General features: G+C 39.6%; 1 protein-coding gene across 17 annotated transcripts in view; it reads left to right on the top strand.

Moving 5' to 3' along the window:
• nrxn3a (neurexin 3a) overlaps positions 1 to 16,279 on the top strand; it is a 651,034-nt gene that overhangs the window by 95,715 nt on the left and 539,040 nt on the right. For all 17 annotated transcript variants that reach the window (XR_013493311.1, XR_013493310.1, XR_013493309.1 and 14 more), the window contains 2 exons: positions 13,271 to 13,291; positions 15,361 to 15,387. Coding sequence is in view for 12 of the 17 variants with exons in the window: in XM_078174850.1 (XP_078030976.1) it covers positions 13,271 to 13,291; positions 15,361 to 15,387 (48 nt within the window). In the remaining 5 variants the exon portion in view is untranslated. The remainder of the gene's footprint in view (positions 1 to 13,270; positions 13,292 to 15,360; positions 15,388 to 16,279) is intronic.

The following is a 16,279-nucleotide window of genomic DNA, read 5'->3' as shown; positions in this document are numbered from 1 at the left end:
CCTCTGACTCTCTTTTTAACCAGCTCAGTCACCAGAAAAAAAATGTTGGCATTGTACATTTCTGCAAACCACTAATAAGTGGTACTGAGACATCGCTGCTTTCCCAGCAGAGATTGTGTCCCCACACCGGGTATTTAAGCCAAACCACAATCTTTTCCTGATCATAACCAAGTGGTTTTAGAGCCTAAACCTAACCATATGTTCAATCAATTGATTGATTGATTGAATCAATCAATCAGTGTTATTCATAAAGCCCAATATCACAAATCACAATTTGCCTCACAGGGCTTTACAGCATATGACATCCCTCTGTCCTTAGGACCCTCGCAGCGGATAAGGAAAAACTTCCCCAAAAAAACCCTTTAATGGAGGAAAAAAATGGTAGAAACCTCAGGGAGAGCAACTGAGGAGGGATCCCTCTTCCAGGACAGACAGACGTGCAATAGATGTCGTACAGAACAGATCAACAAAATAAATTAACAGTAATCCGTATGACAGGTAATCCGTATGACAGAATAAGACAGAAAGAGAGACAGAGACAGAGAGAGATGCAAGACAGACAGTAATGACAGTAGCTTACAACAATGTTAATGAAAGGAATAATATTATAATGTGTATAATCATGTGTATAATAAAAGTAGAAGTATGACTAATGATAACAGCGGCAGGAGGCATCAGGCAGGACCACGGCAGCAGCACAACCACACACGTCACACTATCCAGGCACCGCTGTGATTAGTTAACCTGCGAGACAGTGGAGCACAAAGGCTCCGGAGAAGAAGCCGAGTTAGGGACATGCAGTATGGCAGTGTTAGCAAGATGCAGTAACTGGACATGAGTGTCAGAGAGAGAGAGAGAGAGAGAGAGAGAGAGAGAAGGTGCCCGGTGTATTATAGGAGGTCCCCCGGTAGACTAGGCCTCAGTCAGCCTAACTAGGGACTGGTACAGGGCAAGCCTGAGCCGGCCCTAACTGTAAGCTTTATCAAAGAGGAAAGTCTTAAGTCTAGTCTTAAATGTGGAGACGGTGTCTGCCTCCCAGACGGCAACAGGACGATGATTCCACAGGAGAGGAGCCTGATAGCTGAAGGCTCTGGCTCCTGATCTACTTTTGTTAACTTTAGGGACCACAAGTAACCCTGCATGTTAAACACAGTATTGATAAAATGTAGAGTTTCAACATATCCCCTGAATAATAGCATGCAAATTGGGTTGTTCTAACATTAATACTGTTTTTCATCCAGTAACTACTTACCATTATTATTATTATTATTGTTATCATTATTATTAACTACTATCACTTATTCTTTGCAAATTTCCATGAGAACAGACAATGAATCATAAAATATATTATAAAATATCTAAATAATAAAATCTATTAATTTATTTTATCTTATCTCTTAATTGGAATGTAGTCCATGGACGCAGATGGCTCTGATAACAATACAAAACCATTAGCTGTGTCAGCCTCCTCTGAGCTCTGAAAGTCTTCCAATGTCTGGTTACAGATAACAGTGGCAGTGTCAGTTTCCCTCCTGGATCAGCATGGTAATCTGAGTCTCCTTTAGTGTTTCTTACAGTCTGTTCTGGAGCCACATTCTCTCTCTCTCTGCATCCATCATCAATCTGATGAACATGTTTTTTTATATATTCTACTTACATTCAGTATGTGACAGTACCTCAACATCCGTAATAGCATCATGCAACCATTTCTCTCCTCCACCGTAGTTTTTTGACAAGTACAACCCTCAGAGAAACACCTGAGTTTCCCCTTCTTATCTGATTGTTTTTGTTTGGAAAGGCTGAGATAGCTCTGGTTTGACTAAAGACAACTCTGTACGGACCTGTCTGTCAAGAACAGCTCTGCAGGTGTTTTCTTTGTAGTTGTGTTTGGTATGTTTTAGTAACTAAACAAGAAATTACCAAGACAATGATGTAATGATATGCCTAAAGGCTTTTTGAAATTTTAGACCAATCTTTTAGGTGACCCATTTGAGGTCGGGTAAGAAGCTGGAGCTTTAAAGTGTTTAACTGTATTCAGCTTAAAGGGGAACTAATGTTTTTTTTTTGTGTTGTGTGAAAAAAAAGCACTTTTAGTGGACGTATTTTGACGTTGTTTGACGCTGTCTGAGTGCCCTATTATTTAATATAGTGCACGCTCACAGGCTGCAGGCAGGTCAGTCTGAGCTTCGTACTGGAGAAATGTCAAATATTGAACATCCTATCATTCATTTAGACAAGAGTAGATCGGAAAATAGGGCCCAGGTTGAAATAAACATTAGTTCCCTTTAATGAATGACTTAAATTCACCTGGCTTGATGGGTCCCTCTCTGAGTATAGTTATGTTGAAAGCCAAATTAGAGTTCGTCTGTGATGAATATGTCACACAATGATGTGCGCTTCTTACCTACTGGCAATAAGATAGTTCCTGTTAAAAAGATGACTCCAGGGATAGCTTTAAATAATTTATAGAACCAGTAAAATTGCAGCATTGACAAATGCAGAGATTGGACAGTCACTGAAAATGTTAAAATATAACAATTAAAATGGGAGACTTAAAATGGCTGAGAGAAATACGAACAGGTCCAAAGAAATTCTACCAATTCCTCCGGATGCCCAATAAATGCCATCTTTAAAGAGTTCCAGAATGTCCTTAATGCATGTTAAATTGTTCAGGAGGGGGACATTTTTATTTACTCTTTTTGGGGGGTAGGAAGGGGTAGGCCTTGTGTAGTTGTCCTCCCACTGTTCATTTTAGTCTCCTGGCATCTCTTCTCCACATGGTTCTGCTGCCCTTCCTCCCTCGGACTGCTGCGGTCACTGTGGAGAAGAATTTGTCCTCAGTTACATGTACACACAAACAGAGGGTGTCACACACACACTGGCTAGCTTAGCTTGATCACCTTCCTTTATTTAGCTTAGAGTAGCTAACTTTTATTTAGCTTAGAGTAGCTCTGCGTCCACACACTGGTCTGGTGCCTCGTCTCTGCCGCTTGCTGCTCCGTCTTAAACCTGTGCAGATCCTCTGTAGAGTCGCCTCTGCTCCACAGTCCGACTCTGTGTCAGGTGTGTGCGCACTCCTCCGCTCTCGTCATGCTTATGTGTGTCTGTCTCGCTTCCTGCTTCCTCGGATACCTGTGTCCATTCGCACTTAAAAGAGTACACTGACCTGTGTTGACCAATCTTGAGTCTTGGAGGGTGTGGTCAGTTAATTGTTTTATCTCATTCTCAGTCTATTCATCAAGACCACATGACGTTACAGTGTTTTCACGCTGCCATATTTGTGTCCGCTCACAGCAGTCAGGTCACAGGTCACAGCGTTGTCACGTTACCAAAACAAGTAGAGTAGGAGGAAAATCAGCGAGAGACTGAAAATGTATGTTACTTGAAGGATGCCAGGAATATGTTGTGCTGTTGGCTGTGATACCAGTCGACAAAGAAACCCCGGACTGCAGTTTTATTCCATCCCAAAGGATGTAAACTGGTGGAATAAATGGTTGGCTGCGATAAGAAGAGACCACTGGAAGCTAACAGCTAACGTTAACTCCAGGTTGTGCAGTCAACACTTCGTGTCCAGTAAGTCCTCAACTCTATCTAATTTTTATTTTAGTCTTTGAAAACCCCTTACAAAACACGCGAAACATGATTAACTTCAGATGCCATGTGATTAACGCTCACAGCTCGACACTACGTTACCTAATGTGATGTTAGCTACCTCAATGGAGATTCACATTGTCTTATGCTAACTTTAGCTAGCTTTATCTGATTACGGTACACTCAAAAGCTTGTGGTTTGAGCTGATGTCAGTCATTAATTAACTATTATTCATACCTGCTCTTGTCGTGGTGTGGGTCCTTAAATATAATACACACTCACCGGCCAATTCATTAGGTAACACTTGTGCGGTCTAATGCAATCCAATCCAATGGTTATGCCATAAATGCTATTTTTATGAAGCTTATACATTTTGGGTTTTTGTTGACATTGTCAAAAAGGTGATAATTATACATTATGTTTATTATAGAGGTCATAGTGGATGGTGCTGGTGTACTGGAGTGTATTATATTGTGCGGTGTTCTCATAATTTTGCCCAATCCATTAACATATATTGAGGGGGACAAAATATTAGGAACACTTTAATATATTACACTCCAGTACGCCAGCACCACCCAGTACAACCTTAATAATAAACATAAAGTTTAATTATCACCTTTCTGACAATGTCAACAAAAACTGAAAATGTAAAAAGCTTCATAAAGTAGAATGTATGACAGAGCTGTTGGATGAGATTGCACGGGTGGACCTAATGAAGTGGCTGGTGGACAGACGGACGGACACACACACACAGCGTGTTGCAGAGGTTAGCGGACAAAATACTGTTGAGGGTACTAAATATGGGTCGCAACCAATAATGGAAATTTTTAACAAATATCGTTGTCTCTCTGTCTTGTTTAAGTGTGAGGTGAGTACTGCCATAGCGAAACTGAGGGGTACGGTCAAATCGGACACAAATACGGCGGCGGTCTCGTCGACGTGACGTCACTGGTACCCATGAATAAGCATGCATTATAAAAATAAACCCATAAAACAATGCAATAATATAAAACTAGAAAAAGTATTTTCACAAAATCCAAATATGACTAAATATGAATACTAATAAAACACAGGCATAAATTCCAAAATACAAACAAGTAAAACATACAACCAGGATAGAATAAAATCAAACTAAACGCATAAGCATAGCATACGAAGAAACATAAGAGCATGTCTCACACTGACACTGGGTTCATACAAAGGATGTTTAGTTGCATGCAAGACCCTGGCTTTACATGACACATTAGCTTACCAAATCAAGTTATGTTGCCTATGATATAGCACTTAGGCTTTACCATGACCTGGATGACTGAGAATCTTCACCGACAACATCAAGTTATCTTTGGCGAAGGCAACTACCCAAAAACCTGACTACAAAAAGATAATTCTTTGCCAGGCACATGAATGATTGCCACTGCCAGTGGGACAAAGCTGGAGTTTACAGGCCTACTCTGACTACACTGATTGTAGAGTTTCTGAGGCTGCAGCTGCAGATCTGGATAAAATCACTGTGACATCTTACATAATTTTTTTGTGAGGATGTGTGTGTGCTGACTAAAACCTTTGCCCATAGATCAATAACAGATGCTTGTTTAAAGCAAAACTCAGACCGCTTAGTCAGGTCAAGGAAGAGATCTAAAGATATGGGGATAGATTCCTGAACAATCAGACCGACACATTCTCACTCCAACCTTCTCACATATTGACTTTTGGTTATGGACTTTACACGTCGACATATGACGTGCAAGGTACCCTGGCTGTGTTGGTTGTTGGCTTTCTGGGACACCATATCAATTTCAGTCTGTTACATGCATTCTCCTCCATTTTCACAGGAAATGTACGGTTTGCATAGTCTCCTTCAAAATAAACACACTACGTCGGTACAACACCGTTGACTGACATTTTTTTCCTTAAACAACAAACATCTGTGTTTATGTTCAGCCAACTCATGCACATGCGTTCCAGAAATTTGAAATGTTGAGCATCAACTTGTATTTCTGTAAAGTGATGGAGTGCCATGAATGTAAAAGCATGTGTTACATCAGGATAGCAGTTCCATGCCTCCCATGCTGACTTCTTGCCTCTTCCTAAGAATGCAGACGTGGTATCACATCCCATCGAGCTGTGGAAGATGGGGAGGGCTAGAGACTTCTCGCTACCCAGGTTTTCGCAGATGGCATTGATGTGATGATATGTAAAGTTCTTGCCTGTACCGAAAGCAACCCAAATGTTCACATCTTGGCACAGGGTGACCATCTGATGGAACTTGCCAATGAGGATCACAACAACATCGGTGTCAACAGTACGCACCATACAGTTGGTACAGACATTCAGAAGGTCATCCTGCATGTGTCGTGATAGCAAGGTACTAAGGATCGATCGGATCCTCGCATGATAGCAGTGACACCAGATGTGATGATGATTTCCTTGTCTTTGGTACATTAAAAAGCAACCACCTGGAGCTGGTAACTACCAGAGCTTACACACAGCAGGGTGCACTGGTAGGCCGGAAGTTTGCCCACTATTGCTTTATAGATAAAAATATACCGGTGCTGCTGTCTGCGAATAATCAATGATGTCCAACCCACCAAATCATAAAGAATGCAGTGATGAGTAAGTGACTTTGCATTTGCAATCAAACATAGAGATGCATGATACACTGAATCAAGGCTACGTAAAATGGAGGAGGTTGCATGCATATACGATACACCACCATAATCAATCACAGACAGAAAGTAGCTTCCACAAGTTTTTCCTTAGCACTGAAACTAAAACATAACTTATGTCTAAAATAAAAGCCAGTCTTCACTTTAAGCTTCCTAACCAGAGTAGCAATATGTACATTAAATGAAAGTTTGTCATCTATCCATATACCCATGTACTTGTATGAGGACACTCTTTCAATGGATTTACCATCATCAGTGAAGATGCTAAAATCAACAAGCAACTGTGAGCGAGCTTTTGAGAAGACCATAAACTTCATTTACTGAGCATTTAAAATCAATTGAGTTTTTTGGTAAGACTTACTACCTAATATTAACACTATATTACAACCTGTGACTTACAGTGTTATTACCCAACACTTACTGGGTAAGTACTTTTATCTTACATTGTAATGCTGTCTGAGAATTAGTACCTATAAAATTCTTACTTGCTCCTACTAGTTATTAAATGTAGGTATGGCGGGACAAGGGAATAACATCTGGAAATTATGGAAATTGACTTATTGTTATAAAAGATAGTAGTATTATCACTCAATCAATCAATCAATCAGTCAATCCATTTTATTTATAAAGCCCAATATCAAGAATAACAATTTACCTCAGAGGGCTTTACAGCATACGACATCCCTCTGTCCTTTGGACCCTCACAGCAATCGGGCCCTCGCTCCCCCATGCAACCGCGGGGGCCTGAGGCACGTGGGGGCTGTGGCGCAAAGCGAGAAGGGAGAAAAAACCTGGCAGGAGCGAAAAAATGCAATGTTTTGTTTATCCACCAGGGGCACTGGGAGTGTAATTAATGTGTGCAGGTGTGTCCAGGGGCGGACCCTCATCACACATGTGAAGTTTCGAGCAAATCGGATAATGTCAATGTATAATAGGACATTTCCTGTTTCCACAAGGGGGTGGCATGAGCAAGATTGCCTACGAGCATATGGAGGCATTGAGAATGGGGCTCTTATCATGTACAGAAATTTTGAAGCAGTTTGGATGAAGTATGTGGGAGAGAGAGCTGCTTCAATATGCATGGCGATTCATCAAATATGGTGGTGCTATGGAGGCCACGCCCCTTGACATAGAGAAAAGCTTTTAATAACTTTTCATCAGCATGGTCTCAGGGTGATCTGTAAAAATCTGAAGTCGATAGGATGAAATCCCTAGGACTAGTTTTTTTTTAAAATACAACATGTGGAAATCACACCAAAATGACAAGTCAAAATCAAAATGGCCAATTTACGGTTTGGAGTAGACCATTGGTGCTAGAGACTTTTATGTGTGTCTGGACAACATACACATGTGTACCTATTTTCATGTTCCAACTCCAAAAAAAACCCCTATGGGGAGGTGTTTTTGAAAATTTCAAAGGGGCGCTATAGAGGCATTTTGTCCCCCCATGGGCCACGCCCCTATCAGATGTAAGAGCTCGCCATTCTTGACCTGTGTATCAATTTTCATGAGGAGATGAGGTCGTTGAAGCCATCAAAAAGCCAAACGTATTTAGTGGCAAGGGATCGATAGTTGCCACGCTGCCACATGGACACCATTAGACGTAGCTTCACAGCGTTCATAAGGTAGTTTCACCAACTTGTTCTGCATGCATTAGAAGTGGAATGAAGTTGATGCAGTCAAATTTGTGGCATTAGTACTTGTTAAAGTAAAAACTGATCATTTCCTGTTACCACCGAGGGGAGCTATGAGTAAGGTGGGGTATTAACATATCGGGCATTCGGGGCGGAGCCATCATCATGTCCAGCAAGTTTGAAGCTGCTGAGATCAAGTATGTGGGCGAGAGAGATGTTCGAAATTCGATGGCAAGAAAACGAAAAGTCGTCAAAATTTGTCATGCCCTAGTGGCCACGCCGCTTGACACAGAGTATAGCTTTTAATAACTTTCGATCAGCATGTTCTCAGGATGATCTGTAGCCAATTTGAAGTCGATCGGACGAAATCCCTAGGAGGAGTTCGTTCAAACATGTCAAAAATTCAAATCAAAATGGCTGACTTCCTGTTGGGTTTACGTAATTGGTCCAAGAGGAGGGGGCGCTATGTCGCCATTTGACTCCATCCACATACAACACTGCCAAAATATCAAATTTTTCGCTAGACCAAACGCGTGTGCCAACTTTGGTGAATTTTTGAATTTGAGAAAGGGGCGAAATTGGGGATTTAATGTTCGTAAGAATAATAATAATAATTAAAGCTGCAAGCAGCGATGAACGGGCCCTCGCACCTTCACGCAACTCGGCAGGACGCCTTCTGACGCGTCAGTTCATTTCTGTCAAAGTTAGATATCGCATGCAGGAGTGACTCCGCATATCCTTGATACAGTGCTGGAATGACATATTTCACATTTTGTGTCACTTCCTCTTTCTACTAGAGGGAGTTGGAGAGAGCACAAATTATACATCATGTTTTTGTACATCAAATATACACCACAGCATGTAACTTTCAGATAAATCGAAAGATAAGTGTTTGATGAGACCTACTTCCTGTTGCCACTAGGTGGGTCTATCAGGCAATATGGTAATGAAAATGTGTTCAGGGCGGGACTAATATGAATCGTGAAGTTTGGTGCACAACGGACCATTTACTCCAAATTTATAGCAATTTCCCGTTTCATGGCCAGACATCAAAAGTAAACCCTCTGCAGCACGCGTAGACAGTAATGATATGTCACGTTTGTGCACATCAAATATAACCCACAGCACTGAAATTTCAGGTGAATCCAAAGATAAGTGTCTGGTAAGAAGTACTTCCTTTCACCACTAGGTGGCACTATGACTATCACGGAATATTGTCATATAAATGTGTTCAGGGTGGGACAAATATGAATCATGTCAAGTTTGGTGGACAACGGACCATTTACTCCAAATTTATAGCAATTTCCTGTTTCATGGCGAGACATCAAAATTAAACCCTCTGCAGCACACGTAGACACTAATGATGTGTCATGTTTGTGAACATCAAATATAGACCACAGCATTGAAATTTCAGGTGAAACCAAAGATAAGTGTCTGATAAGAAGTACATCCTTTCGACACTAGGTGGCGCTATGATTATCAGGCAATATGGTAATGAAAATGTGTTGAGGGCGGGACTAATATGAATCATGTGAAGTTTGGTGTAGATTGGACCATTTATGCCAAAGCTACAGCAATTTCGTTTTTCATGGTTTGACCTCAAGATTCAACGCTCAGCAGCGGGCGTGCCATTCAACATTGGGCAAATCCTGCGATAACTTTTGGTCACAACGTAGTCACGCTTACATACACCAAGTTTGGAGCCAATCTGATTAAATCTGTAGGACAAGTTCGTTAATTTACAAGCCCTGGAAATGGGCAAAAACGCACAAAAGTGGCACAAGTAAATTCAAAACGGCGGACTTCCTGTTGGGTTTGGAGCATCACTCCAAGAGACTTTTTTGTACGTAATAGAGTGTTACAGGTGCCTACCAAGTTTCATACATGCAGGTCAAAGCAGCTTTGGGGGCTGCTTAATTGAAATATTCTAGGGGGCGCTGTTGAGCCATCTTGGTGCATCAAAGCACAAAAATCACATCAGACAACAGGACTTGTGACCTGTGATGTGTATGCCACATTTGGTGAGTTTTCAAGCATCCCTTGTCCCTTCAAAACAACATCGTGTTTGATGGCGAACAAGGTGGCGCCACGGTGACAGCGTTTGATGAAAACTAAAAAGCTTCATTTTTAAGCATCATCAAGGTCTAAGGATTTAGACCAGCAAGTTTGAGGTGGGTCTGATTAACCTGCTAGAAGCAGGACATCAAAGAATGTATAAAGTAGCTTTCTGTTGCCAGAAGGTGGCGCTATGGTGGTGATTCAAAATTCCTCTGTAGATGTGTTCAGGGCTGGACTGTCATCATATGTGTGAAGTTTTGGCAAGATATTCCCAAGTGGAGTCAAGTTACAGCAATGTTTATCATCACGGCGAAACATCAAAGTTCGCCGCCAGGCCGTGGCCACGCCCTTTGACGAAAACTCACAGTTTCCACAATAAAGCATCATCAACGTCTTATGACTTTTTTCACCAAGTTTGAAGTGGATCTGGTCAAGACTGTAGGAGATGTACATTAAAATCTAAAACATGACATTTCCCATTGCCAGTAGGGGGCGCTATGTTTATCTCAGATTATTGGCATGTAGATGTGTTCAGGGCGGGACTGTCATCAATCCTGTGAAGTTTGGCCAAAATTGATGCATTTCAATAGGGCCCTCACACCGCTAGGTGCTCGGGCCCTAATAATAATAATGATAATAAAAAATCCTTGCATTTCAATAGGGTCCTCACACCGCTAGGTTCTCGCGCCCTAATAATAATAATAATAATAATGATGTTTATTATCATCATTATTATTATAAATAATATTGATGAAAATAAATGGAAATACTTTTAAGGTAATTTTTAAAGTAATTTAAAACCTCTTGACCTGTTGAAGAGCTTGGGTGTACAACAAATGAATTCGGTCATTATCAAGTTCATTTTTAAAAAAGTAAAGGGTTCTTATGAAGGTGGTGTGAGCGTATATTTTGAAAGTTGTAGACAGAAACTTTGACATGGGTGATGATCAAACGACACATCCATATTCATTTGATATCGTGATCTAGTGAAAGCTTGATTGCTGTGTACTGGCTGCTGTGAGGACAAAAGTAACAGCAGGCAGACACGAATATATATTAGTTAATTTTAGTGGAAAAACTGAGCAGGCAAACATGCATATGATTGTGTACTGCTGCAGCATAGTTTTAGCTACAGATTTGATTCAAATTCTAAATGAGGCAAAAGAGTTTGACCTTGTATCTTGTATTTTTGCTATCAGGCATTTATTTAGGAAGTTGTAGGAATGAGCCACATGAGTTGTTCTGTTTGGTCAATGTGTGTAATGTCAGGTGTGTGTGATGATGAGAAATACCCACAAACATTCAGTGTTGTTCCTTATAAATTTACCTAGGGAAAGGCAGACAACATGATTTGGAATTGGAACTTTGATGGCTTCTGAAAACCAAACTGCTGAAGATATCAATCAATCAATCAATCAATCAATTAATTTTATTTATAAAGCCCAATATCACAAATCACAATTTGCCTCACAGGGCTTTACAGCATACGACATCCCTCTGTTTTAGGACCCTCGCAGCGGATAAGGAAAAACTCCCCAAAAACCCCCTTTAACGGGGGAAGAATAACGGGGGAAGAATAAAGAGTGCAGCAATAACAATAGGGTCCTCGCCTTTGGCAAGAGGAGTCCTCTGCCTACGGGCTCTGTCCCTAATAAATGCAGCAATAACAATAGGGCGAGAGCCCTCTGCCTACGGGCTCTGTCCCTAATAATAATAATAATAATAATAATAATAATAAACGTACCAGAAATAATAGGGTCCTCGGCATAATAATAATAATAATAATAATAATAATAAACGCACCAAAGACAATAGGGACCTCTGTGAGAGATCTAATAATCAGATGACTGTTACCTGAGAAGCAAACAGCAAAGGTACTCTGCCCCCTTATACACATATTTTTTACTGTTTACTGTGTCTTTCTTTATGTACACTTGTGATCTGATTGTTAATTGAGGGACAGTTACTCAGTGACTTTTTGCAAGTCTTTTCCTCTGCACTTATGATCTGATTGTTAATTGAGAATTTGGTACTTACTCTGTACCCTTATGCATATACCTTTGCTGTTTGCTGTGCCTTTCTGTATGTGCACTTGTGATCTGATTGGTAATTGAGGGACAGTTACTCAATGACTTTATGCAATTCTTTTCCTGTGCATTTATGATCTGATTGTTAATTGAGATTTTGGGACTTACTCTGCCCCCTACTGTTGTTCACAGTGCCTTTTTGTATGAACAGTGTATATTGTGCATATGTACATCTGTTTTCGGTGCATCTACTGCTATTAGCTGTGACATACTTTCTTAAGATTGTTTTTTGTTTTTTTCTGTGCCTGTGAGTTGGTACTACATTTTATTGGGGAAGTGTTAAGTGTTTTTTTCACACACCTGCTCTGATTGCTTCGAGTGTACTTAAACACCATTTCCGTTACCATAGTTACACACTGAAGAAGACTTTCTGTCAAAATGTCTGTTGTGTACTGGTACTGCCATCCAAGCTGGTTGATTAAACTTACTAAAAGGACATTTGAGAGTGCTGGTGTTTTTCCCTTTTTCAAAATTTGTACGATCACCAGTGCTGTCTCTTGCTTAGAAACGGACACTATTCAGAGAGTATTTTTTTGGACCCTTGCTACCTTCAGGTCAAAGTTTTCAATTGACTGTCATTTTAATTTATAATAAAAGCTTATAAAGTTTTGCTTTGGATGTTCATTGTTTCCATTGGAATCCTGGATTTTTATGTCAGCTTCACTGCTTTTATTAACTTGACACTTTTTCACCACAGGGCTCTGACAATAGCAAAATCATCAGTGTGATAAACATCTTTATTTTAGCTGCTGGAATGTGGGATTTAAATCTTTACATTTGTTCTTTCAGTTCTTGGACTTTACTAACAGTAACTTGAAGGTTGAACTTATTTTGGGTTTTATGTTGCCTATTTCTCTGTATTTATAATTTAGCAACAGCACCTGAGGATATGATGAGGTTATGTGTCTGAAATGAAAGATAACAGAAATACTAAAAGTTACTAGTGAGTTTACACATGGAGTGAAGCCTGGATGCCTTTTACTTTGCATTGGATATTTCTCTCTGAAATTTGTCGGGACTGAATGATGGTTCCAAACCAAATGTTACTGCTTTAACACCTCACAGCTAAAATGTTCTGCATTGTAAATGACATACACATGGCTGTGCACACTGCCAGCCCTCTGTATGGACTATGAAGTGTGCAATATTTTGCATGACAGTCAACATGCAAATAATAAGAGTGTTTCTAATGCTGGCTTTGTGTGCTTGTTTTCTCTCTCTCATTGTATTTCAGAGGTCAACAACAATATGCCAGGTGAGTTTGAAAGAAAGCTATGAAAATATATGACCACCAAAACAATCATTTCTATAGCTGCATATTTCCAGACAGGCTAAGGAAATACAAATATAGATTGTGATTCTGCAATTAGAAACAACTGGTGAACAGTTCCAGCTTAAAGGTATTTCACTGCTTCATCACAGTCTAATAGGATGACCATGCTGTCAGAAAGAAAGAACAAAGTTTGCAACCAGGAAGAAAGATGCAATTGTAATTTAAAACAAATTTCTTACATTTCCACACCACCTACTGTAGTCTAGATTAGTTTGATTGATGGTGTTACGAAAACCAAGAATACACTGAGAAAAGTGCACTGAACAAAAATATAAACGCACCACTTTTGTTTTTGCTCCCACCTGTGCAATAATCATGCTGTCTAATCAGCATCTTGATATGCCACACCTGTGAGGTGGGATGGATTATCTCGGCAAAGGAGAAGTGCTCACTAACACAGATTTAGACAGATTTGTGAACAATATTTGTGAGAAATGGTCTTTTGTGTATACAGAAAATGTTTTAGATCTTTGAGTTCAGCTCATGAAAAATGGGAGCAAAAACAAGTGTTGCGTTTATATTTTTGTTGAGTGTATAACCAGGTGAACTAGGACAGAAAATCATTATTAAAAGAATGCTTATTTCATATTTGAAATTAAATTTGTTCAAACATTATGTAGCTTAAAAAATTAATAGGTTGCAAGCTGACAGGCCATCTTCAAGGTCAAACAAGGAAAAATAGCTTTACAGCACATCGCAATATGATTTGGATAATTTCAGCCTGGTTAAACAATGATAAATCATTGCTATCCTCAATAATCAAGGGACCGTCTTCAAAGTCTAACAATTCCAACAAAGTATAAACATTTTGGATAAATGAAATGGCCTCACAGCAACTATCTGATCCCAACCCAACCTGTTAATTTTACATAAAGGCTCCACGGGAACAATATCATCAGTCCCCCAATTGAAATGGCCCAAACAGTTATAGATTATAATGTTTAGATATGAAAATACTGAATTATGTAACTATTCTAGCTCATTGTATCCCCATATAACTTGCAAAAGACTAAGCACCAGAGGAAAACACTGTACCCATACATTTACCTGACCAATAAAGGTTACTGGTGATGTTGCCTATTCAAATTTTCACCCACTATGATGCATTATTGTTCATTATCCATTATTATCTAATAATTAAAATCTACACCTCAGACAGACAGACAGACTTAGTAAATGTAAGTACATTGTGCTAATTATACCTCTGCTTACTGCAGGGACTTTGACTTTAACTTGCTGTGGGCTGTTAATAGTTTTACTTAATAAATAAATAAATAAATAAATAAATAAATAAATAAATTAAAAACAGTTCCTGATAACCTACCAACATTCCCAGTTAGAGTAGAAGATGGGTGAATATATAGCAAGACAGAGTGTGCCTGGGGCCCTAGGCCCCAGAATCACTAAATCTGCCCTGATAATGAAAGCACAGCCCAGAGTGGCTGTAACAAGAGACACAGAGCAATCTGTCCTTGTGTTTAAAAAATAATTTAATCCCAAGTCTGACTAAACCTAAAACAAAGTAGTCTGTAGAAGTGTAAATAAGTCACTTTTCACCGCTGGACATTTGACATTTGTATTGAAGGAAATGCCTCCCCTACTTCCTTTGGCCTCAGAGCCGATGAAAAGCCAGAGATTGTCCTGATGGCTTATGGGTCTTGTAGTTAATGATATTGTGAATTTTACAAGACCTGTGAGAGTTAAATCCATACACCAGGGCAGTGAATGTGAGCTCTTACTGAACTGGGTTGAAGATGGAGAGGCGGCTGAATGTGTTTTACAGCCTATCACTGATACTAAAATGTTGGTATTTCTTACGAAGAAAGCCACATGACGCTCTGTGTGACTAGTGTGTTCTGATGTCATGCTTTCCTTCCTGGGAAAACATATATCATCACAATACCAAAAAGTATTGAAACGGTGTGCTTTTCTCAATTGTTCTTTGTCATGTTTCCCTTTCCTCTCTTTTTTCCCTCTCTAATGTTCTCAAGGCCTTGCACACATGATGGCAGAACAAGGTATGCCTTCCTTTCCCTCTTCTCTATCACGTCTTTGTTTTTGTTTTGGATTGTAGTGTGGAGCTGCATGTTTTGCTGTTGGTAAAACTGCATGGTTCCCTACTGTGCATAGTGATATACATTGTGATTTATTGTTTGATTTAATTAACTGCTGTATAATGGGATCATAGGAGTGCCATAAAAAAAGAATAAATCTGTAAAAGAATAAGAATGTGAAAAATAGACAGAAACAAAAATATAAAGAATAACTATATTAGTTGTTTACATTTATTTGTTTTTTTTTATTCTGGGTATACTTTAAGTACTTATTTATATATTTTCAAAAATATACTTTTATTTATTTACACGCATGCACGTACGCGCGCGCACACACACACACACACAAATTGATTTGTGGCCAAGTTGAGTAGTCAGATTCTGCACATGTGAATCTTTCTTTGGTGGGAGCTTTTTGGACATGTAGTGGTATGTAGTACATGTATTATGCAGTAAATGTATATAGTACTTGTTGAATGTAACACATGAAGTGTATGGTAAATGTAGTATATTGTACATGTAGGGTGTAGTACTTGCAGTATGTAGTACATGTAGTATGTAGTATTGCAGCTTACATTGGGTGGATCTTTCTGCCCAGGCTTAGTAGTCCATTCCAGTACTTGCACAAGCGCAGGGTAAGTGTGGTAGTGGTTTGAATCCAGGACAAAAAAAAAACCCATTATGGCTACTTGTACAGTACTAAACATGGCAGGTACCACATACTACTTGTATTAAATGTTGCAGGTACTACATACTACATGTCCTGCCTAATTCCAGCACTGCATGCTACATGCACTGCCTACTTTAAGTACTGCATACTATATGTACTGCCTTCTTCAGGTACTGCCTACTACAG

The sequence above is a fragment of the Epinephelus lanceolatus genome, chromosome 15 (assembly GCF_041903045.1).
Source record: "Epinephelus lanceolatus isolate andai-2023 chromosome 15, ASM4190304v1, whole genome shotgun sequence".
Classification (NCBI taxonomy): domain Eukaryota; kingdom Metazoa; phylum Chordata; class Actinopteri; order Perciformes; family Serranidae; genus Epinephelus; species Epinephelus lanceolatus.
The sequence above is the reverse complement of the archived record's forward strand: the minus strand, read 5'-3'. Positions and strand labels throughout refer to the sequence as shown.